Below are 21,197 nucleotides of genomic sequence, written 5' to 3'. Positions count from 1 at the left end.
CTCTGAACACACGCTTTGCTATGAAGGATATGGGAACTCCAAGCAAATTTCTTGGGATTGAAATGCAGCCATACAAAGATGGAGTATTCCTTCATCAACAAGAGTACGCTCTCGACATCTTACATCAAGCAATGATGTCAGATTATAACCCTATGCCAACCCCTTTGCCTACTCGTATTGAAGATACTCCATCTCCTATGTTCCCTGAACCAACCTACTATCGGAGCCTAGCAGGCAAGCTTCAATACCTTACTATCACAAGACCGGATCTTCAATATGCGGTCAATGTCATATGTCAGAGGATGCGTGCTCCTACTACCTCAGACTTTGGCCTCCTCAAACGGATTTTGAGATATATTAAAGGAACTGTGAATTATGGTCTTCACATCAAGAAGGACACAGCTCTTGAGCTGTCAGCCTTCTGTGACAGTGACTGGGCTGGATGCAAAACCTCTAGGCGTTCAACCACTGGGTTATGTACACTGCTTGGACCTAATCTCATATCCTGGTCAGCAAGCACCAGCCGACAGTGTCTCGCTCATCTATAGAGGCTGAATACAGAGCTCTGAGCTCCACGTCGCAGGAGATCACCTGGCTGTCGCATCTCCTTCATGATCTGCAGCTCCCGCAAACGCAAGCTACTAAACTGTATTGTGACAATTTCTCTGATGTGTATCTGAGCACGAATCCAGCTATTCACTCTAGATCAAAGTACTTCGATACGGATTATCACTACATAAGAGAACATGTAGCGTTGGGCAATGTCGAGACACATCACATACCAGCAGAGAAGCAGCTTGCGGATATCTTTACTAAGTCCTTGGCAAGACGACCTTACACTGAGCTTCGCGGCAAACTTGGAGTTGGAATTCTCCCTATCTCAAGTTTGAGGGGAATGTAAGCCCAACACCATCTGAGGCCCAAGTGGAGAAAATGAAAGCCCAAGCCTCAGCAGAGGTTCAACGGTCGTCTTCCTCGTCTAAAGTAAAGAGACAAAAGAGGAGTACGGAAGCAGAGACGTTGAACCTCCTCAAGAGATTTGATCCTCTACAAAATATCACAGCAGGATGACTCTACTTTACAGCTGTGACCTTATCACTTTGTTACCAATCTAGATTGTTCTCAAGACTCTTTATAAGAGCGTTATAATCACTCTGTTATTACTCAAGGAAAATACATTTTGAAAGCTTAAAGCTTATTTCTTTTCTTACTCTTCATACAACCCATAGCTTTTTTTTTTGCGTTTTCCTTTCCAACCAAATGTGACAAAGAAGATAATTGAATCAAAAGCTCTACTTATTTGTTTTTGGGGTCACATTTTCTCTATGTATGCTGAAAACAAGTTTAGAAAATACAGTGTTACAAAAAAAAAGTTTGAAAAATACAGTAAACCCATGTCCAATATTATTATAGGACTATGTTGAACACATAAACTTTCAAAGGACTGGTTTCACAATCAATCTGTTCTCCACCTTTATCTAAAGAAAGCCTCTTCAACTGGCTGGTCGAAGTTCAAACATTTTAAAATTCATTTCTTGATCTTTACAAAAAATTGTAAGTCTTGTATACCTTTTTAATCAAATAAAATTCAATAACGAGTAACACTTCATAGACTCTCTCTCTCTCTCTCTCTCTCTCTCTCTCTCTCTCTCTCTCTTCTCTCTCTCTCTCTCTCTCTCTCTCTCTCTCTCTCTCTCTCTCTCTCTCTCTCTCTCTCTCTCTCTCTCTCTCTCTCTCTCTCTCTCTCTCTCTCTCTCTCTCAAGATAGCCTATAAATTTGCAGCACTATCATACTAATGACATTATTTGAAAAAGGAGAACGTTAAATTTACATACTAATCCAGAAACGGTTTCTGGCCCTTTTTGTCCGAAACAGAAAACTGTATGCGAAGATGATAACTTCATTAATACTCTGAAAACTGCCAGAAAGCAAAAAGTACTCGCTTCTTTACGTTTTGATAAACATGATTTCTGTGAAAATCATCGATCAATCAAGAGAGTGATTAGTTGACTAATTGCCGAAAGATCCCCATCGACTTTGTATTAACCAAAAATGGGCAACACTATAGGAACCGACATCGGTGGTTTTATTGGCAACGTATTCACAGCACCCTTCAAAGCCACACTTGGAAGATCCTGTCTGTAAGACTTTTCTTTTAACGTTTGGATGTTGTCTGAATAAAGACCGAAGTGTTCTGATTCGGTTGATGATTTTTCATTATTATTACCATTTACAGAAATGTATGCTCGGGGCCATGGGATCTTTCGTGTTTCATAGAACACTTCTGTCTTCCTGATATTGCCAAGCTCGTCCTTATCTCAGGCCTCTGTGTCATAAGTAAGACTTTTCTCCTTCTTCTATATTCTTAATTAGTAACTACTATATAATGCCGGATTAACCCGAATGAAACATTTGCTTTGGCCTCTAAAGTTTATAGAACAAATTATAAATATGTCCGAACTTGTAGAATTTTTTAATTAAGATTTACTTCAGAAAAAATTTGGCTTCCGAAATTTTTTATTCAACTTTCCTTTTTCAGATGAAGCTATGTTTGTTATTTGTTGCAGTTTTGATGTTCATCACCCTCTTGTTCAAGCTTGGGATCTGCCAATGTGTAGTTAAAAGCATATGCAAAATGTGTTGTGCCGCTTGTGCAATGTACTGGTTCGCCATCGGAGAGATGATTCGTTGCTTGTGGCACAGTTTGACGAACACTAAACGTGTATACCGCAGAAAACGTCTCCGTGACATAGAAGCCGCGAGTTACGATTATCCAAGCGATAACGAGCCAAGTTCACCAGACAGCACTAGGCCGAAGCAGAGAAGAAGAAAAAGAAGAAGAAGACAAGTAAGCAAACACAACCATAACCGTGGCAGCAGCAGCCGTCGCCTAGTAAGACTAAAGAGTAGACAAATGTCTATACGAGTTGGAGGCAAATCAAGAAGAGTGAGAAGTGGTAGAAAGATGAAATCCAGTAGAGTGAGAATTAAGAAGATCGTCAAAGACAAAGATGTGGTCGATTAAAATGTCTATACTATTGTCAGTAAACTCAAAACATAAACATCTCATTTTATTCAGATGAAATGAACACACAAAACCATTATTAGTCCATGTGCCTCAATTCATAATCGTAACCTGCCTTTCTCTCCCTATCTATATGTATATGTGCAACAAGAAAAAAACAGGACCATGGCAAGAGTTAGAGTTATGGTCGCGAGCATTTTGATGAGCAAGTGAAATTTCATATGAATACTTAGGGCTGGGAAAAAAACCGAACCGAACAATCAAACCGGAACCGAATAGAAATATCTGAATCGAAATCGAACCGAGAACTTTCAAATACCCAAACCTACATTTCTATATCTGAAATAACCGAACCGAACCGAGAACCGAACGGGTACCCGAATATATAAAAATATTAATTATATATACATATAACATAACTAAATATATATTTATAACTAATTTTTTTAAAAAGAATCCAAAAATATTTGAAGATAATTACATTATTATAAAATATCCGAACTACCCAAACTATCCAAAAGTATCAGGATAATTTTATTTGAAATATCCAAAGTAATTCAAAATATTCAAACTATTTATCTAAATCATCATAATTATTTGATATTTTATTTTAAATAACCAATATTTTATCTGAACTACCAAAATTATCCGAACCTGAACCGGAACCAAATGAGAACCAAAAATTATTTCGGGTATTTTTCGGTTCCTAGTTTTATTATCCGAACCGAACTCGAAACTATCCGAACCGAACTCAAAACTATCTGAACCGAACTAAAAATAGGTCAAGTACCTAGTGGATCCTCTATCCCCCTATCTGAATTATCCGAAAGCCGAGATACCCGAACCAAACCGAACCAAACCGATACGTTAAATGTCAGGCCTATGAATACTAATTAGAATCAAATTATCCCATATTAATGGGCCTAGCTCAAATTACATTTGCAGGGCGCCACGGCCCATAAAGAGAATCCATCTGCAAAAAAAAAATAAGAACCACCACTTTTTACTTACTAACGTTATCATACTTCCTCACCGGTCCGATCACGACGGAGCTCACTCACTCGACTCCGGCGAACGTGTTTCGTCCGTATTTTGTACATATCCTCTACTAACCATCACTTAGAGTCTTATTAGCGAATTTGGTAGCAGAGGAGGAGGAGGATGTTGATGACACTAGCGGCGTCTAACGCCGTCTCGTTCAACTCAAAGCTTATCTTGTTTCGAATTCGCTGCTCCGATTCTAACCCTAAACGTGGCTTTGGCTCTAAAAAGGTTGTAGATTCTTATAAAGTCTTTTTTTTCCTTAAGAATCATTTTGTATTTTATTTGATTAAAAAAATGTGAAATTTCATCACAGGAAGAGAGAGATCCATCACTACAGAAAAGGTATAGTTTAAAGCATTTGTAGTTTCATGTTCTGTTATATTTCATGTCGGCTTCTCCCATTTGCTGCTGCTGCAGGAAATCATCTTCTAAACAGTCCGTCTCTGCTCCCAGAAGTAAGTGTATATGTAATGTAGTTAACATATGTTGCAGCAGCTACTTCAGTAATAAACTTCAACCCCTCACCTTAGTGATTATTTAATTCCTCTGAACGCATTTTCTTGCAGAGGCACCTGGTCTGAATTCTCAGTTTGAAGGAAAACCTCGTCGATCTTTCGATGATGTAGACTTTGAGGAACGCCTGGAAACCATTAGAAGGTGTGTGTGTATGTCTTATGATTATAGCATGCAGATGAGATAGGTGTTGGAGTAATAATAATAGTTCACTTCACTTTCCCACGTGCTCTTTCTTTGTCTCTGCCGTTTTGATGCATCAGGTCAGCTCTTGAGAAGAAAAAGACTGAAGTAGTTAACGAGTTCGGTCCAATAGACTATGATGCACCAGTTCAGTCTGATCAGAAAACAATTGGTCTCGGTACCAAGGTACACACACACAACTTATATCTTCCAAGTGTGCTCTTGTCCTTTTTCATAAAAATCGCTTGAGGTCTTATACACAAAAATCTCGTTGCGCTATGACAGGTTGGAGTTGGCATAGCTGTTGTTGTCTTTGGTTTAGTTTTTGCTCTTGGAGACTTTCTCCCCACAGGAAGGTGTGTTCTTTTTTTAGTGGCTTTCTGTTCATATGACTACTAAGATACGTTTATCTGATCATTGTTTTACTAAACGCTCTTTGTTATTTGCTTACCATCTACTCCAGTATGTGTGTGTGTAGCACCGTATGTTTTGAGGATCATTTAGCTTAGTTTTCAGTTATTCACCAAGTCATGTTTTTTTCACTTTTCAGTGATAGTCCAACGGAGAAGACCTCCGTGGTTAAAAATAAAATTTCAGAAGAGGAGAAAACCACGCTTCAGGTTAGTATAAAGATGTTCGATGAATTTTATTCATATGATCAAATGAAGCAAGCGACGCACGTGAACATCTTGAAACTTTTTTTATTTTATTTTCGCAGCAAAGGCTCAAAGAGTTTGAAACAACTCTCGATGGCACTCCTAATGATCAAACTGCTCTAGAGGTGAGTAGTGAAAAGACAATGTGTATGTTTTTTTGCATAAGATTGGATTTCTTCTTCCTGAGCATTTAGCCATCCATCTCCCTGTACACGAGACAGGGCTTCCTCTTCTAAACAATTTGTAACGGTACAAATTTTATTAAAATTGGATGGTTGTGCAGGGCGCAGCTGTGACACTGACTAATCTAGGAGAGTATTCGCGGGCTGCTACGCTTCTTGAGAAATTGGCTAAGGTTTGTTTCTCCTATTTTATCTTATGTCATGTCATTCGTTGCGTAAGAACATGCTGATATGAGACTTTTAGCTAATAGTTGTTGGGATTCTTTCTCTGCAGGAGAGACCAACGGACCCTGATGTCTTTCGATTGCTTGGAGAGGTAAATTATGAACTCAAGAACTATGAAGGCAGTATCGCTGCTTACAAAATCTCTGAAAAGGTAAATTATGAACTTAAGAACTTATATAGATTCTATTACCATGATTTCCTTAACTGTAATGTTCTAACTTTTTTTTTTTACCTGTGTAACCTAGGTTTCTAAAGGCATTGATCTTGAAGTCACACGAGGCCTCATGAACGCGTATTTAGCTGCTAAGAAACCAGACGAGGTAAATCTTCTTCTACCAGATCCATGTTACCTCTTTTTTTTTGTCTCAGGAACCTAATAGTAAGTTAAGTCTTAACTTCTCAGCTGATCCATTTCATGATTCTCAGGCTGTCAAATTTCTTCTGGATACTCGCGAACGTCTGAATACAAGGAAAACTAGCACGGCAGACAGTGTTACCGCTGAAAATGAACCAGATCTAGACCCAATTCAGGCAAGTTGATTTCTTGGTAATTGACTCTTTAGCATATATGTCTAGTCATGACCATACCAGTCAACACAACTCCCCTGTAACCATTTTGCCATACTTTGCGTTGATGATATTTAGACACATCTGTGTATTCTATAAGGCTTTTCTGTTTTGTTTGTTACTTGGGAAGAAACATGTTACCATAACCGTTATCATAGTCATAATGATCTATTCATTCTAGGTTCAGTTTTGTGACGTGTACTTATTTGAAACGTTGGGGCAATGTATGCTTAGGTTGAGTTGCTTCTTGGAAAAGCTTATTCAGACTGGGGACATATCAGCGACGCTATAGCTGTTTATGACCGGCTTATCTCTGAACATCCTGAAGACTTCCGAGGTTACTTGGCTAAGGTAAATTGTTATCGTTCTGCCTGAGTACGTCACGCAATACACATACCTATAAACTCCATGTGAACTGGTGTTGTAGGGAATTATATTGAAAGAAAATGGAAGCAGAGGAGATGCAGAGAGAATGTTCATCCAGGTGAACTCATTAAACCTTTTTTCTTTCCAATACAAAGCCCAAATGGTTGAAAGATGTATCACACAAAGCTCTTTAACTGTTGAATGTATAGGCACGGTTTTTTGCACCAGACAAAGCCAAGGCCTTTGTGGATAGATACTCCAAACTGTGATCAGTAGCCGATTTTGTATATATTTACGCACATGGGCTTGACTCTTTTTTTTTGCAAACCTAAGTTTACAGTCAAAATTGTAAGGAAAGAATATTCCAAGGTGTGTCAGATTCATCTGTGAAACTTACCTCTGAGAAAGATGGGTGAATAAGAGTACACCGCAAATATTCTCAACATGAAGCTGTAGAAGTGAGAATTACAGGAACTGTCATCTTAATTAATAAAAGGAACCAGAAGCGCTACATCATATTGTTCCAACTGACCTAGGCATTGAAGCTACAAACCGCAAGAGATCCATCTTGCTGTTGATTCTTTGGCTGAAGCGGAACTGTTTCCTGTTGGTTCAAGACATGGAGAAACTTGGCAATGTTTGGTTGGAAGTACCAATGCAGATGTAGATGCAACAAAGGAAATTTAAAAATGACGCTTCCACTTTTGGATATCAAGACTTTTTGGTCTGCGCAGTTTATACAGTTTCTTTCCCATATCTTGTGTATGAACCAGTCTTAATTATATTTCACATACTATTGCAGCACCAAGGGCTTCAGCACGGTGTAAATGTAGCTGTTAGAAGAAAGGTAATAAGGTGCTAGAAATCGTCACAATAGGACAGTGACAAGAAAAAATACAAAATAATGATATTATGAGCAAGTAAAAAGTATCCTCAATAGGTTTCAGAACATTTGGAGATGGTAATAATAACTTATTGAACCGAGAGAGGTACATCAAATCAAATAGATGACTCACTTTGGCTGTGTACCTTATTAAACATAATATTTATAAACAAAAACAACAAATTAAACAAATTACACAGCACAGCCGGAGAATCATATGGACGTTCACAGAGCTATACTCGACCGAAAAACACCGACCACTATGATAGTTGTTGGCTCAAAAACACGAGAAGACAACCCAACTCGGAGGACTGTTTTAGACTTGTGGAGAGACTGACGACAGCTTACCGAGTTTCATCCTCCAAGGCACGGAATCCAGCAGTGAGATCCTCGTACAGTTTCTTGAATTTAGCCACGAGAGCAGCCTCACCTTCTGCTGGATCTTCGAACTTCTGTGACCTGTTTATTTCCCATAGATTGATTGACAACTTCACTATCGGACACATTTAACCAGAGCTATATAATGATTGGTTCGTAGGAGAAATCGAAGTTTGCTTACACTAAACGGTAGAAAAGATCTCCCAAGCGATGCTTGATGAGAGTGTATGTAATCTTTTGACCATCCATTCCCGCTGCTCTTTCAACCGCCTGTTATCACCCCCAACAACAACATTTCAGACCCAGTTAAGATTTACAGGATTTTATCGTGTAGCCGAACACTTAACAAAGTATCTTATTACCTGATTGGCTAGGTTGTAGAAATGGATAATGTTACGCATCATCCACACAGACTTGTAGAAAGGGCAGAATTTGTCATATCTGCCAAAGATTCATACAAAAAAATCAAGAGTAAATACTCCGCTGAGAGAGAAGTAAAGCACAACGAAGGGACACAGATCTTACGGTGAAAAAAAAAAAAAAAAAAAAAAAAAATCTTACGGTGTGAAAGCGTTTTGAGCAAGGTAGTCTTCCCTCAATAGCTTAGCGGTTTCCAAGGTGATTTTGTCACCTTCTGCTAGCGCATCTTTTCCCACAAGCTGCACACAAAGTGCAATGCACGGGTCAAAATAAGTTTCCTTCAGAGCAAAAATTATCTGCTATGAGACCAAAATTCATTATAGGTTACGTGACACGTACCTGGACAATTTCATTAAGATCATCTTCCCTCTGCAACACCTCTCTGGCCTTTGTCCTGATGTTGATGAAATCCGGATCGAACTTCTCATAGAAAGATTCCAATGCCTGAGAAAACCAAGCAGCTTTTTTATATATACAAGATCTTCGAGATAGTCCACCAAGACAGGTTTGAAGAAAAAAGATCAAAGCCTACCGTTGAATACTTTGAGTAGGAAATCAGCCAATTAACAGAAGGAAAATGCTTTCTCTGGGCAAGCTTTTTGTCCAAACCCCAGAAGACCTGCAGATTTAAAAAAAAACAATCAAAATGGGAGAGTAAGTACTACAGAGTAGAGAAAAGGATGCTAATATACACAAAAATCAACGGCAGATTTAGAACCAAACACCATCTGGTTCATCTGGCGCAACATATCTGATTGTGTACATACACAATGGAAGATAGGGAAAGAGCCATAAACAAGATAATCACCTGCACGATGCTAAGGGTTGCAGAAGTCACAGGATCTGAAAAGTCTCCACCAGGAGGTGAAACAGCACCAACAATTGTCACACTTCCATCACGCTCTGGTCCACCAAGACATTTGACTTTACCCGCACGTTCATAGAAAGATGCTAAACGTGCTGCAAGATAGGCAGGATATCCACTGTCGGCAGGCATTTCAGCCTAGTAAACAACGCAGAATAGGTGTCAAGAAACTGCGAAAAGGAGTAGCAGGACAACACGAAAATCCATACAGAAAAAGTGAGAAGCAAGAGAATACCAGCCGCCCTGAAATTTCTCTCAATGCTTCTGCCCAACGGGAAGTTGAGTCTGCCATCATACTAACATTGTAGCCCATATCTCTAAAATATTCAGCGATGGTGATTCCTGGAGTTCACGGTATTAAAAAATGAGGGTCGTGATAGAAATGATTTGTAAAATACTATTAGACCTACAAGCCTGAGAATTACCTGTGTAAATTGAGGCTTCACGAGCTGCCACAGGCATGTTAGAGGTGTTGGCAACCAGTGTAGTACGTTTCATGACAGATTCCTCACGACCATCAGGCAACGTCATTGTCAATTGTGGGAAGTCCATAAGAACCTAATTTATGACATATTCCTCACCACCATCAGACCAAATTTCTGATGCGTGTGACCAATATGCATATTCAGAATGAGAAGAGGTATACCTCAGCCATTTCATTTCCTCTCTCTCCACAGCCAACGTAAACGACAGCATCAGAGTTGGAGTACTATGTATATAAGAACAAATTAGTTCTGGAAACTCGATATAGGCAGGAATTAAGTGTAACAAAACCCAAGTGTCACAGTCACAGCCTACCTTGGAAAGTGCCTGACTGATAACAGTTTTCCCACAGCCAAAAGCACCAGGAATGGCACAGGTTCCACCAAGAACAGAGGGGAAAAGGGCATCAAGAACACGCTGACAACAGGGAGAAGAAAAGTATCAGCAAAACACGTCTTCGAACGACTATGATCACTGTCTTAAAATTAATAAAGTATATACCTGCCCCGTAAGTAGAGGAGTATCGGCAGCAAGTTTGGATGCAACTGGCCTAGGCGTACGTACAGGCCAGCTCTGAAAAATTAGCAGCCAAACAAATTTTATAAAGCGACCAAATAGCTAACATCTTGCGCTTGCAAATAGGAAGGTCAAAGATACGCTCAAACCTGAAGCATGGTGTACGATTTCTTAACCCCCTGGAATTCAAGCTCTAGCACTGTATCCTGTGATATGAAAAACGCCGTTGAACAACCATGAGCAGAGAATCTTTTTCCAACAAAGTGGTTATCAATAGATCAAGTCAAACATTGGAAGAGAATGAGTCTTGAGTGTATTCATTATATCTTTTGAGAGAAAGCTAAATTCAAACCTTAATGGAATATTGACCAGCTGGAGCAATGTAAGTGATCTTCCCCATGGCATCGGGAGGAAGGGCAACACGGTGTGTCATCAGAGTGTTCTCGAAGACGGTCTGTATTCCAAAGTTATGTTTGACTATCAGAAAAAAGAAACTATTTCCAGTGCAAAAAATGGAAACCCCACGCTAACTAGGTGAAATACACTCCCTTGCCAAGATTAGATTAAGGAGGAGGCCAATAAACTTACAGCATACAAGTCACCACCAGTTATTGTGTCTCCCTCGACTGTAATCAAGTCAATTCAATCGACATCAAGAAAAAGATCATATGAACACTTGCAGAGAGAAATAAAACACATTACCAAATTCATTAGGCTGGAACTCCCAAAGACAATCTTTGTCAAGAGCAGGAACAGACACACCACGAGGGATGTACACATCACCAGATCTCTTCGCAATAGTCTTCAAAGGCCTCTGGTGATATCCAAAACAAATGAAACAAAAGAATTGTGAGAAGCCACAATCTGGAGTTTGTAATGTTATAAAGAAAGACACAAGACCGAAACTGAACCTGAATTCCATCGAAGATGTTTCCCAATATTCCTGGTCCAAGTTCCACAGAAAGAGGCTGAAAATTCAGGAAAGAGTACGTATTAGTTGCATACAAAACAAACTAAAGAAACAAAACAAAAAAAGAAAAAAGAACTCACAAACCTTGTGGGTTCGAAGAACAGGATCATTAACAGTCAATCCAGCTGTTTCCTCGTAAACTGAAGTTGCCAAACATGAGTTAAAAACATCTCTTCCTATAGAACGCTAGATCCCAAGTCTTTGATTAGATAAGAAGATGAGCTAACAAACCTTGGATGGTGGCGGAATCTCCTTCAAGACGGATGATTTCTCCAATCAAATTATCATGCCCAACACGCACCAACTCATACATAGCCGCACCAGCCATACCATCAGCAACAACGACGGGCCCTGAAACCTGCATCGCAAGTTGTATATCCCACCAATCACATATCACGAGTAAAATGTCAAACCACTGAGAAGTATTAGATCAGACCAGCTAATAAATTGGCATACGAGTTACTGAACAGAGACCTAATCAACAGATTCAAAGGTTCATAATCTAACCAAAATGATATCAGAGCGGTGAAGCGTGATCATACCTTGCGAACGTAGCCATACTCGCTCTCCTTCTCATCGTCCTCGAAGGTTGTGAGCTTTCCTCCGTAAAACGCCGGCATTTTCGTATCAATCAGAGATTCACCTCCTATAAAACGCCGAGATCAGATCAAATACACACCGATCAGTAATGGTCGGGGCGGCCAAAACCTCTGATCAAGATCGGCGATCGAGAGAGAGAGAGAGAGAGAGAGATGCAGATACTAACCAGGAACAGGAAGAGTGGTCACAAGAAGAGAGAGGGGAAGCACGTATAGATATTTAAGGGAGTTGTAGAAGATGATGATGATGATCTGATTTGACAAACATAATGTGGTGATCATCTACGTGACGGCGCACATTACGCTTGTGGAATCGACTGTGTGACTGCTAGCCACGTGACACGTTTATGTATATGGCCAAATAATTGGGACCGTTTGTTTACGGGCTTTCTAATATTTATGTATAGCCCGGCCCAATAAGTGTGGGTCCGTTAATAATGTTAGGACACACATTGCTTGAGAATCTGTGTCTGATCAAGCCAGTAAAAAAAAAACAGTTTATTTTCTTTCTGGGAAAAAAAAAAGTCTCTCTCTGGGGAAATCTGGGAGTTGAATAAAGTTTAGGGGGGAGAGAGATGGGAGAAGTAGGGAAGGCGATGGGATTGCTGATTAGTGGAACGCTAGTGTATTACCACTGCGCATATCGCAACGCGACTATTCTCTCTCTATTCGCCGATGTACTCATCGTTCTCTTGTGCTCACTCGCCATCCTCGGTCTCCTTTTTCGCCAACTCAATGTCTCGTACGTAATCATGCTCACCACAAAAAGTTCTCGACTTTAATTCTGTTTTGTCGGTATTTGGGTTCTGTTCTTCGGTCTCTTATTTTGTCGGAACTACGTTATGCGGTTAATCCACAGTTGTTAATCAACACTGTATATGCATATACCTAGTTTGATTTGCTTTCGATTGGTTTGTTGAATCAGCGATGGTTCTCTGTGATTGATGCATGAGTCTTAGTTTCATGGTCTCTCTCTCAATGATCCTATGATCTTCTGTCTTCTTTCAACCACACGTGGTTTACTTATTCTATAAAACTCTTTTTTTTCTTCTCGAAAGGGTTCCAGTGGATCCACTAGAGTGGCAAATATCACAGGACACAGCAAGTAACATCGTTGCCCGCTTAGCTAATACTGTTGGAGCAGCAGAGGCCGTTCTGAGGGTTGCAGCAACGGGACACGACAAGCGGCTTTTTGTCAAGGCATAGTGTTTCCTTCCTTCGTTTTACCAACTCACCACCATATCTCCAGATGTTTTTCTTTTATCTAAATGAATTAGCATCAATCATGTGATTCATTGTGTTTTTTATGCTTAAGATGTTTCGTGTTGATATATTTTTTTTCTTTTAGGTCGTAATCTGCTTATACTTCTTGTCAGCTCTGGGACGGCTCATATCAGGTGTAACCGTTGCTTATGCAGGTAACAAAGCAGTCACATTTTTACCTCCGGCTTGTACTAAATCTCACTTTAACGTAGAAGTGCGTGTTGGTACTTGATGAGGAATTAGCCATGTTTTTTTTTTTGAATAAACTCTTGTGTTAGTTAGACTGTAGATGCAAGTGTCCGGCTGACACAAATTGGCACAAAAAAATCATGTCTGAAAGGAAACATTAGTAGAAGAATAAGTGAGACAAAATGCCCCATTCAGTTGATTACTTCTTCTACCTTGAAACAGGACTATGCATTTTCTGTCTCTCCATGCTCTGTCAGAGTTCTCAACCTCTTGGAAACTGTGTACTGAAACTAGCAAACGGCGAGGTTTTAGAACAAGAAGCACCTTCTGATACATAATGTGTCTAGCCTTTTGTTTTTTTTTTAGTCCTTTTTTTAATCATGCCTACATGTTCATATCTTCAGAATAGTTTCCCTTGTGTGCACCATTCTTGGTGAAAAATTGTAATGATATTGTTTCAAGAATAAGTGTTGTGTCAATGTGAACTAAACCAATTCCAATCTATACATTCACATGATTTCAACAAATTGTTATAACTTGAAAAGGGGAAGATTATATTTAATAACAGAGGGCTGAGCTACAGCAACGTCTTCACAGCCGCTCTTGGTGGTTCAAATCTGTTCCACAACGATCACTTCAGGTCATTTCTTGAAGTTAGTGATGACCTACGTGAGTTGTTAGCGGTTGGAACGATGGTTAACTTTTACCTTTTATTAGACGAGGTCAAAGATCCGCAATTGGATGATTCCATGAGCAAAAGCTCAATGATCTCAGTGTCTCCTTTTGCGGAACTAAGGAATTATGGTTTTGTCGTTGAAGCTCCTCAGTGATGATGATTCCTTTTGGTTGGTGGTTTTATGAGTGTGATATGGAGTAGGATGATGATCATGATGGAAGGTGGATTAATTTTCTATGACTTAGTTTGTGGTATGGTTTGTAATTGTCAAGCTCTTCTTGTTATTCTTTTTCCGACCAAACTTATGTACTACAATACAATAGCCTTATAAAGTAGAGAAGATAGTTTGATTCAACCAAGCTTGGAAAAGTTTCAACTATAGTTAAACGAGTCTTAACCCTACTGATAATGATACAATATTTTGAGAGAGATTACAACTCCATGTGCCGAAACACACATTTTTACCATTATGAGGGGAGGACAGCCAGTAAAATATAAGCCTTTTATAACTTTGATGTTATTTTGGATGAATGAGATCTTCTTTTCACTCTCCAATCCATCATGCCCCGCTTGCGTAAAGACGGGTCCATTCCTTAGCTGCACAGATGATAGTTCGCAAGGATGATGATGTGAGATACCAACACAGGGTAGTAGTAACTAGATGGTTTAAAATCTACATTTACCTGTCTCCACAGCTTCGGCCTCATTAGTTTTCCAATGCTTAGCAATGTTCTCAGACAATGGATCATCAGGGTTTGGTGCACTTAGAAGGGCTTGGATACTTTTTCAGGACAAGACATCAGTAGAATAAGAAAACCCTATGGGTTTGTGGCAGGAGGAGAGAATGTAATGTAATTAACTGATAAGTACCTTAGGAGAACTGTTCGTATTTGGAGAGCAGGGCTCCATTTGTCTTTCAGAATATCAAGACAGATTCTTCCAAGCTGTACATGCATATACACAGGTTTAGGCACATGTATATTGTTTCGTGAATGGTAAAAGGAAAAACAGAGGAAGGAGTTATATCAAGACCTTATCAATGTTAGGATGGTATATCTTGGTGAGAAACCTAACCTGTTCCAAATCAAAATCATCAAAAGAGCCTTCCAGAGTATTCAAGTATAGATAAATACAAAACCCAATTTTAATTCAAAAATCTAAAGTTAAAGAACTGAATGTACCTATATGAACAAAGAAACAAATGACAAGAAGTGCAAAGTCTGTCATAACCGAACCAGATGCACTCCTCCCAAAGATTACAGATAACCCAATAGACAAGCTTACTTACTAACTAGGGTGGGTCTTATAAACTGGCATTAACAACTCACCATCTGATGAGAAGAAGTATGCATAACTTGATAACAAGATTGAATTTTTCTAACGAAGGAGCATTACCTTGGGAGCTGACATGGGGTATTCTTCAGGCAAAAAGAGCTCCAACTTAAAAACCCCTCCTAGGAAATGAAATGAAGTTTCAAAAACTAAACTTTCAATAATGACTAATGGGTAGACTTAATCCAAAGGAAGGCTAAAAGAGTGCAAGGACCATTAAAAAAACCAAGGATGAACAAGGTGTAAAACAATTTACCTTCATAAGGGGATTGTGAAGGACCAAGAACCATAACGTTGAAGTACCTCATGTTATCCTCAGATGGCGATGCACTTATACCGGGAGCTACAAACACAATCAAAATAACATTTTTAACTTACCCTTAACAACAAAACTCAAACTTCCACACTTTACCCGGTTCACTGAGCAGACGTTGAGTTTCCTATCAGATGCCAATTTTGAAATTAAGAGTTACAGAGATTCGTCTAATGAGATCAGAAACTAAAATTGGGGGGAAACGAACCTTTATGATTCTTCTCGGTAGATTACCGTTGGCCATTAACTCGCGCTGGTGAGTTGGATCGATCAGAGTTCGGGTTTTTTCTTTTGAGAGAGAGAGATGATCGAGAACACTTCGGCTCGTCTTCTTCGATTCTGACGTGCTGCTATGACTTCTCTAGCTATAGTTTATTGTATATTTACCCAAAACTTTGGTTTTATTACGAATATAGCCTACATTTTTATTTGTTAGATCCCAACCGCCAACAACGCTATCGTTTTTCCGTACGGCCATCTACTTATGTTTATTACATGATAGTTTACCTCGATAGTTTCGTTGTCTATCTCTGATAGGCCTGACAAGACAATACCTCTTGTGTTTAAATAATTTCGACTTTACTTAAAAGCTTTCTTTTATTACACGTAATCCCATCTAGTTTTCTATTTTCATATATACCCTCTCATCTTAATTAACCCCCACTAGTTTCATTCATTGCACAAGATACACTCTCATATACCTTTCTGTCGGTGTACACCCATTAGTTATTGCATATGTACCCACAGTATTATTTTTATGATCACACATTCTGTATCAATCTTATATAAGTGTATGTATCACATGTATATTCTCGCACTGGGATCAGATTTGAAAGCGTTCGCATAGAGGTTGGAACCTCAAGGTAGCGTAGCAATCCTTACCGGGTAAGCAACAAAGAATGCAGTCCATTAGTTATAAAGCCCATGGGGGTAATGGCCCTGGCTTCTTATAACCAGGCTGAACAAATGAATATTTATTTCCTTTTCTATTACTTTTTAAATATGTTTGATACAAGTTGGCAAATGGACCACAAAAATAATCGCAAAAAGTTCAGCCGTCGAATAAGACTTATCGGGGGCCACACACACCTGGCAAGCCGCCGGGTATTGGGACACACATGGTGAGCCGGTCTAGATCATAATTAACACCTTCCACTTTCTTTAGATTCTGTATAAAGTAAACAGGTGGCAGATTAATTTTTTTTTTTCTTATCATCCGGAGGTTCTGGGTCAAATCCCATAATCCCCCAGATCCAAGATCCGGCCGGCGCTAATGCCATTTTAACGTAAAGCATTCCTCCTATGGTGGATTAAACCCAGGAGCACAACAGCACCAACGCCTACGTTTAAACTAACTTGGCTGCCACATCCATGGTAAAATAAATACGTGGAGATGGGGCGTCGAAGCAAAATTGCTAAACGTAGTATCAAAATTCTAGACCACTAGGACCAGAACCTTAATTATGTGTTTATAAGATTAATCTTACAAACACATAACTAAAAAAATATTGTTCATCTCCGTATAATAGTTGGGCATTCGGCTTATACAATTTTCCGAATTGATTTATTTGGTTTTTCAGTTTTTTCAGTTTTAAAAACTGACACAAGTAAATTGAACTAAATTCTGGTTTGGTTCCAAAATTAAGTTATTAGATTCAGTTTTGGGTGTTACTATTCATTCTGAATTACACCAAAATCGGTTTATATATCAGTTTATTAGGTAAATTGTCAGTAGACAAAAAGACAAATTAGGTATGTAAAATGGTTAATTTTTGTTTATTTAGTTTTTGGGTTTTCTTGTTATGTCCCAAGCCGCTCGGTTCTAGCCAATTCGATTAAATTTTTAAAATTCTCCGATCAGATTATATTTCCAACCATAAATTAATCGAAAATTGTAAATTTTGGTTTAGTCAGTTTGTTTTGCTCTTGTTCCTACAAAATGTACAGTATAATTCCTTAATCAGTTTCATAAAATTACATGTTCTAAAGAAAAATTTTGTTTCAAAAAAGTTTATTTTGTACATTTTTAATACATGTCTTATTAATTTATTGTAAACTTCAAAAAATTAATAGCATTTATTAGATTTTTATTGGCTTAAAATTATAAGAAAAATAATCAGAAAAAAATATATATAAATGAAATTAAATATGTTTTTATTAATGTGTGAAAAGTCTAAAATATATAATATTTAGAAACGGATGGAGTATATAATACATGGAACTCTCTGTAGTCTATACTATTATTTATGAAGTGATTTTGCTTACTTGTCATGTTCTCCATGATTTTAGCTAATTTTATTTATTTCTCATATTTTTATTAAGTTTAAGCTAAATTATCATTGATGTATTATTTGTTTTGAGCTGAGTCACTAAATCATTAATTTAAAATAATAGCCTTGATGAATATTCTATATAAATAAAAACGAATTTTATTTTATTAATATTAAATTTATATGTTATATTAGCTTTTATTATTTGTCATATTTTTATTAGGTTTTAGACTTTTAGATAGGTTATTAATTTATTATTAGTTTCTAACTACTCACTAGTTTATTTTAATGATTGCATGTATTTGAATATCGAGTTCAGTATATCCTGAGTTAATAAATATATCAATCAATTCCAGAGAGACGATAAACTCGACCACGAGCATCCTTCGCTGTGGGTCATAATTAAAAAGGGGCTGGTCCTAGTCAAAAGCGTTATTTATTTCTTTGTAACAAATAACATTACACAGCTCCCGTACCTTTTCGAAATTGATTTTCAAAACCAACAAAACTAATAGTATAATAATATTGACTGGCTTTGTAAAAGAAAACATGCCATATTTTTAGCTGTCACAAAATACATTTGATAAACAAATATCCAATTCTTTTATTCAAGAAAATATAAAGGTTTGTATAAAATCAATAAATACTAGATTTTGATCTGCGATTGAAAGCGCGGATTTTTTTGGATTGTAAATAAAAATTTTGAATTATTTTGAAATTGTTGTATATTTTTATGTTACAAAGTCATATTATATCGAAGAAGAGAATCTATTTAAAATTATATATTTTATGAATTAGTTTATTTAAAATTTTGTATGTATATCGTTATGTAACTCTTTTAAACATGAACATTTTATCAAATAATATTCATACAAACATTTTATAGAAAACATTTGTAATATAAAGAATGGTTTATACTTCCAGGTTATAGGTCGAAGGTTATATGGTTCAGAAAAAAAAAAGAGTTTATACCAAACTTACATATTTAAAAGGTTATATGTTGAAGGTTGTGATTATAGCATCTAATGTCAATAAATGGTAATAGGTTTTGTTTAAATGTGGGAGGATTTTATTTGATTGCTATAAAGAGGGATAGTTACAATATTTAGTCATATTAGTTATGTATAATAGGTTAGACAAAAAAATAAAAGGGGTGCAACAACTTTGTATAAATAAATTTTTTTAAAATGTTTTTCTTTTAATAGTATAGATGTAGATTACTACTTGCTGAAACACAACTACAGTTAATGTCCCGTCTGTTTGTTAACTAGCTCTGACTGAATTACATCTGATAAATCTTTTTTTTTTTGAAACTGGCTTCTACATCTGATAAATCTTTGACATCATGACACCTTAACTCGGATCTTGTTCATTGTCAATCGTGCACGGGTTAGCATTGACTGGTAAAATATTTACTCCCTTGAATTAATGTATGAAGCAAAACCATCAAAATATTTAATATAGCAAAACAAAGACCAAAAAGTCGTCGAAAATACTATTTTAAACATTTTAAAATTAATAACACATAAAGATCGACGTCCTTTGCTTCTATAAATAGAAAACTCATTCTATATCCCTTAAACACACCAAGATCCATTAAACACACCTTAAAAAAAATGAAATTCTCAATAACACCAGCAGCTCTCTGCTTAACTCTCTCCATCTTCTTGATCGGAGCACAAGCCAAAGTCCCCGTCGACGAGCAGTTCCACGTAGTCAACGAAGGAGGCTACACCGACTACAGTCCCATCGAATACAACCCCGACGTACGTGGCTTCCAACCTTTCAACGACAACTTCCGTCTCTGTTTCTACAACACAACCCCAAACGCATACACTCTCGCTCTCAGAATCGGAAACAGAGCTCAAGAATCCACTCTCCGATGGGTCTGGGAAGCTAACAGAGGTTCACCGGTCAAAGAAAACGCGACGTTGACTTTCGGCGAAGACGGAAACCTCGTCCTCGCCGAAGCCGATGGTCGCATGGTGTGGCAAACCAACACCGCTAACAAAGGTGCCGTGGGGATCAAGATCTTGGAGAATGGCAATATGGTAATATACGACAAAAACGGAAAGTTTATATGGCAGAGTTTTGATTCTCCGACAGACACTCTTCTTGTTGGACAATCGCTTAAACTCAATGGTCGGAACAAACTTGTAAGCAGACGGTCTCCATCTGTTAACACAAACGGACCATACAGTCTCGTGATGGAAGCCAAGAAGCTTGTCTTGTACTACACGACAAACAAAACTCCTAAACCTATCGCTTATTACAGCTACGAGTTCTTCTCCAAGATCACTCAACTACAGTCCATGACGTTCCAAGCCGTGGAAGATTCCGACACCACGTGGGGTTTACACATGGAAGGCGTCGACTCTGGTTCTAAATTCAACGTCTCCACCTTCCTCTCGCGCCCGAAGCACAATGCCACGTTGAGTTTCATTCGTTTAGAATCAGACGGAAACGTTAGAGTTTGGAGTTATAGTACCGCAGCGACTGCGACCGCTTGGGACGTGACTTACACGGCGTTTACTAACGACGATACTGACGGTAACGACGAGTGTAGGATCCCTGAGCATTGTTTGGACTTTGGCTTGTGCAAGAAAGGTCAGTGTAACGCTTGTCCTAGCGACAAAGGGCTTCTTGGATGGGACGAGACTTGTAAGACTCCGAGTCTAGCAAGTTGCGATCCCAAGACGTTTCATTATTTCAAGATCGAAGGAGCTGATAGTTTCATGACTAAGTATAACGGTGGCTCGTCGGCTACGGAGAAAGCGTGTGGAGAGAAGTGTACGAGAGATTGTAAGTGTTTAGGGTTCTTCTACAACAGGAAGAGTTCAAGGTGTTGGTTGGGTTATGAGCTCAAGACATTGACTAGAACCGGAGATTCTTCGCTTGTTGCTTATGTCAAGGCTCCTAATGCTAACAAGAAGTGAGTTCTTTGAGGTGTGTGGAAGTCATTTGAGATTATGTTGTGTTGTTTTCGTTTAATAAGGTCAACTTTGGTTTGTTTATCATTTTATAAACTACATTGTAATAAAGTGAAGTGAATGAAGTTTATGAATAAATTTGAGATATACATGTATGTATATTTGAAATGCTTGTCAGTAACGCACGATCCCACGTGCAAGCAAACATTATTTGGCATGATTTCATTTACAAAAGGATTAAATAAGGATAAAAAATAAACAATAATTGTAGAATGGAAATTTGACCGGAAAAAAAAATTGTAGAATGGAAAAAATAATTATTTAGCAGTCTGTAAACAAAGCCACCGG

General features: G+C 38.1%; 6 protein-coding genes across 8 annotated transcripts; 4 read left to right on the top strand and 2 right to left on the bottom strand.

Moving 5' to 3' along the window:
* Positions 1–1,747: 1,747 nt before the first annotated feature.
* Positions 1,748–3,115, top strand: LOC108816713 (uncharacterized). Its single transcript, XM_018589281.2, has 3 exons — positions 1,748–2,142; positions 2,238–2,338; positions 2,569–3,115. Exons 1-3 carry the CDS (start codon positions 2,054–2,056, stop codon positions 3,024–3,026), a joined length of 648 nt encoding a protein of 215 aa, XP_018444783.1. The 5' UTR covers positions 1,748–2,053; the 3' UTR covers positions 3,027–3,115.
* Positions 3,116–4,019: 904 nt separating this feature from the next.
* On the top strand, positions 4,020–7,207 carry LOC108817573 (uncharacterized). The gene is made up of 15 exons (XM_018590301.2): positions 4,020–4,298; positions 4,384–4,412; positions 4,488–4,525; positions 4,637–4,727; positions 4,847–4,952; positions 5,052–5,122; positions 5,317–5,386; positions 5,485–5,547; positions 5,706–5,777; positions 5,879–5,980; positions 6,075–6,149; positions 6,256–6,360; positions 6,631–6,747; positions 6,824–6,880; positions 6,972–7,207. Exons 1-15 carry the CDS (start codon positions 4,188–4,190, stop codon positions 7,029–7,031), a joined length of 1,167 nt encoding a protein of 388 aa, XP_018445803.1. The 5' UTR covers positions 4,020–4,187; the 3' UTR covers positions 7,032–7,207.
* A 446-nt stretch (positions 7,208–7,653) lies between these two features.
* Positions 7,654–12,183, bottom strand: LOC108817572 (V-type proton ATPase catalytic subunit A-like). Its single transcript, XM_056990585.1, has 21 exons — positions 12,044–12,183; positions 11,820–11,923; positions 11,509–11,635; positions 11,362–11,417; positions 11,219–11,275; positions 11,010–11,121; positions 10,896–10,933; positions 10,660–10,761; positions 10,457–10,513; positions 10,293–10,364; positions 10,107–10,208; positions 9,955–10,017; positions 9,734–9,866; positions 9,544–9,650; positions 9,252–9,446; positions 8,976–9,062; positions 8,783–8,887; positions 8,585–8,682; positions 8,386–8,464; positions 8,205–8,293; positions 7,654–8,104 (listed from the first exon to the last, which is right to left on the bottom strand). Exons 1-21 carry the CDS (start codon positions 12,156–12,158, stop codon positions 7,990–7,992), a joined length of 2,013 nt encoding a protein of 670 aa, XP_056846565.1. The 5' UTR covers positions 12,159–12,183; the 3' UTR covers positions 7,654–7,989.
* Positions 12,184–12,339: 156 nt separating this feature from the next.
* On the top strand, positions 12,340–13,832 carry LOC108815041 (reticulon-like protein B22). 2 transcript variants are annotated; one of them, XM_018587700.2, is made up of 4 exons: positions 12,340–12,618; positions 12,935–13,076; positions 13,225–13,294; positions 13,551–13,832. In XM_018587700.2, exons 1-4 carry the CDS (start codon positions 12,452–12,454, stop codon positions 13,664–13,666), a joined length of 495 nt encoding a protein of 164 aa, XP_018443202.2. In that variant the 5' UTR covers positions 12,340–12,451; the 3' UTR covers positions 13,667–13,832. The 2 variants fall into 2 exon arrangements, with proteins under 2 accessions (XP_018443202.2, XP_056846564.1); XM_056990584.1 differs by lacking the exon at positions 13,551–13,832 and adding an exon at positions 13,422–13,504 and having other exon boundaries at positions 12,351–12,618.
* Positions 13,833–14,337: 505 nt separating this feature from the next.
* LOC108814920 (ubiquitin-conjugating enzyme E2 36-like) lies at positions 14,338–16,017 on the bottom strand. Of its 2 annotated transcripts, XM_018587572.2 has the most exons (8): positions 15,858–16,017; positions 15,749–15,776; positions 15,593–15,679; positions 15,400–15,458; positions 15,037–15,078; positions 14,875–14,948; positions 14,688–14,785; positions 14,338–14,601 (listed from the first exon to the last, which is right to left on the bottom strand). In XM_018587572.2, exons 1-8 carry the CDS (start codon positions 15,891–15,893, stop codon positions 14,564–14,566), a joined length of 462 nt encoding a protein of 153 aa, XP_018443074.1. In that variant the 5' UTR covers positions 15,894–16,017; the 3' UTR covers positions 14,338–14,563. The 2 variants fall into 2 exon arrangements, with proteins under 2 accessions (XP_018443074.1, XP_018443075.1); XM_018587573.2 differs by lacking the exon at positions 15,749–15,776 and having other exon boundaries at positions 15,858–16,016.
* Positions 16,018–19,486: 3,469 nt separating this feature from the next.
* On the top strand, positions 19,487–21,010 carry LOC108814716 (EP1-like glycoprotein 3). Its single transcript, XM_018587340.2, has one exon. The coding sequence runs from the start codon at positions 19,536–19,538 to the stop codon at positions 20,853–20,855; it is 1,320 nt and encodes a 439-aa protein (XP_018442842.1). The 5' UTR covers positions 19,487–19,535; the 3' UTR covers positions 20,856–21,010.
* Positions 21,011–21,197: the final 187 nt, after the last annotated feature.

This window comes from Raphanus sativus, chromosome 7, assembly GCF_000801105.2.
Source record: "Raphanus sativus cultivar WK10039 chromosome 7, ASM80110v3, whole genome shotgun sequence".
NCBI classification, from domain to species: Eukaryota; Viridiplantae; Streptophyta; class Magnoliopsida; order Brassicales; family Brassicaceae; genus Raphanus; species Raphanus sativus.
Note: the sequence above shows the minus strand (reverse complement) of the source record. Positions and strands in the feature narration are given on the sequence as shown.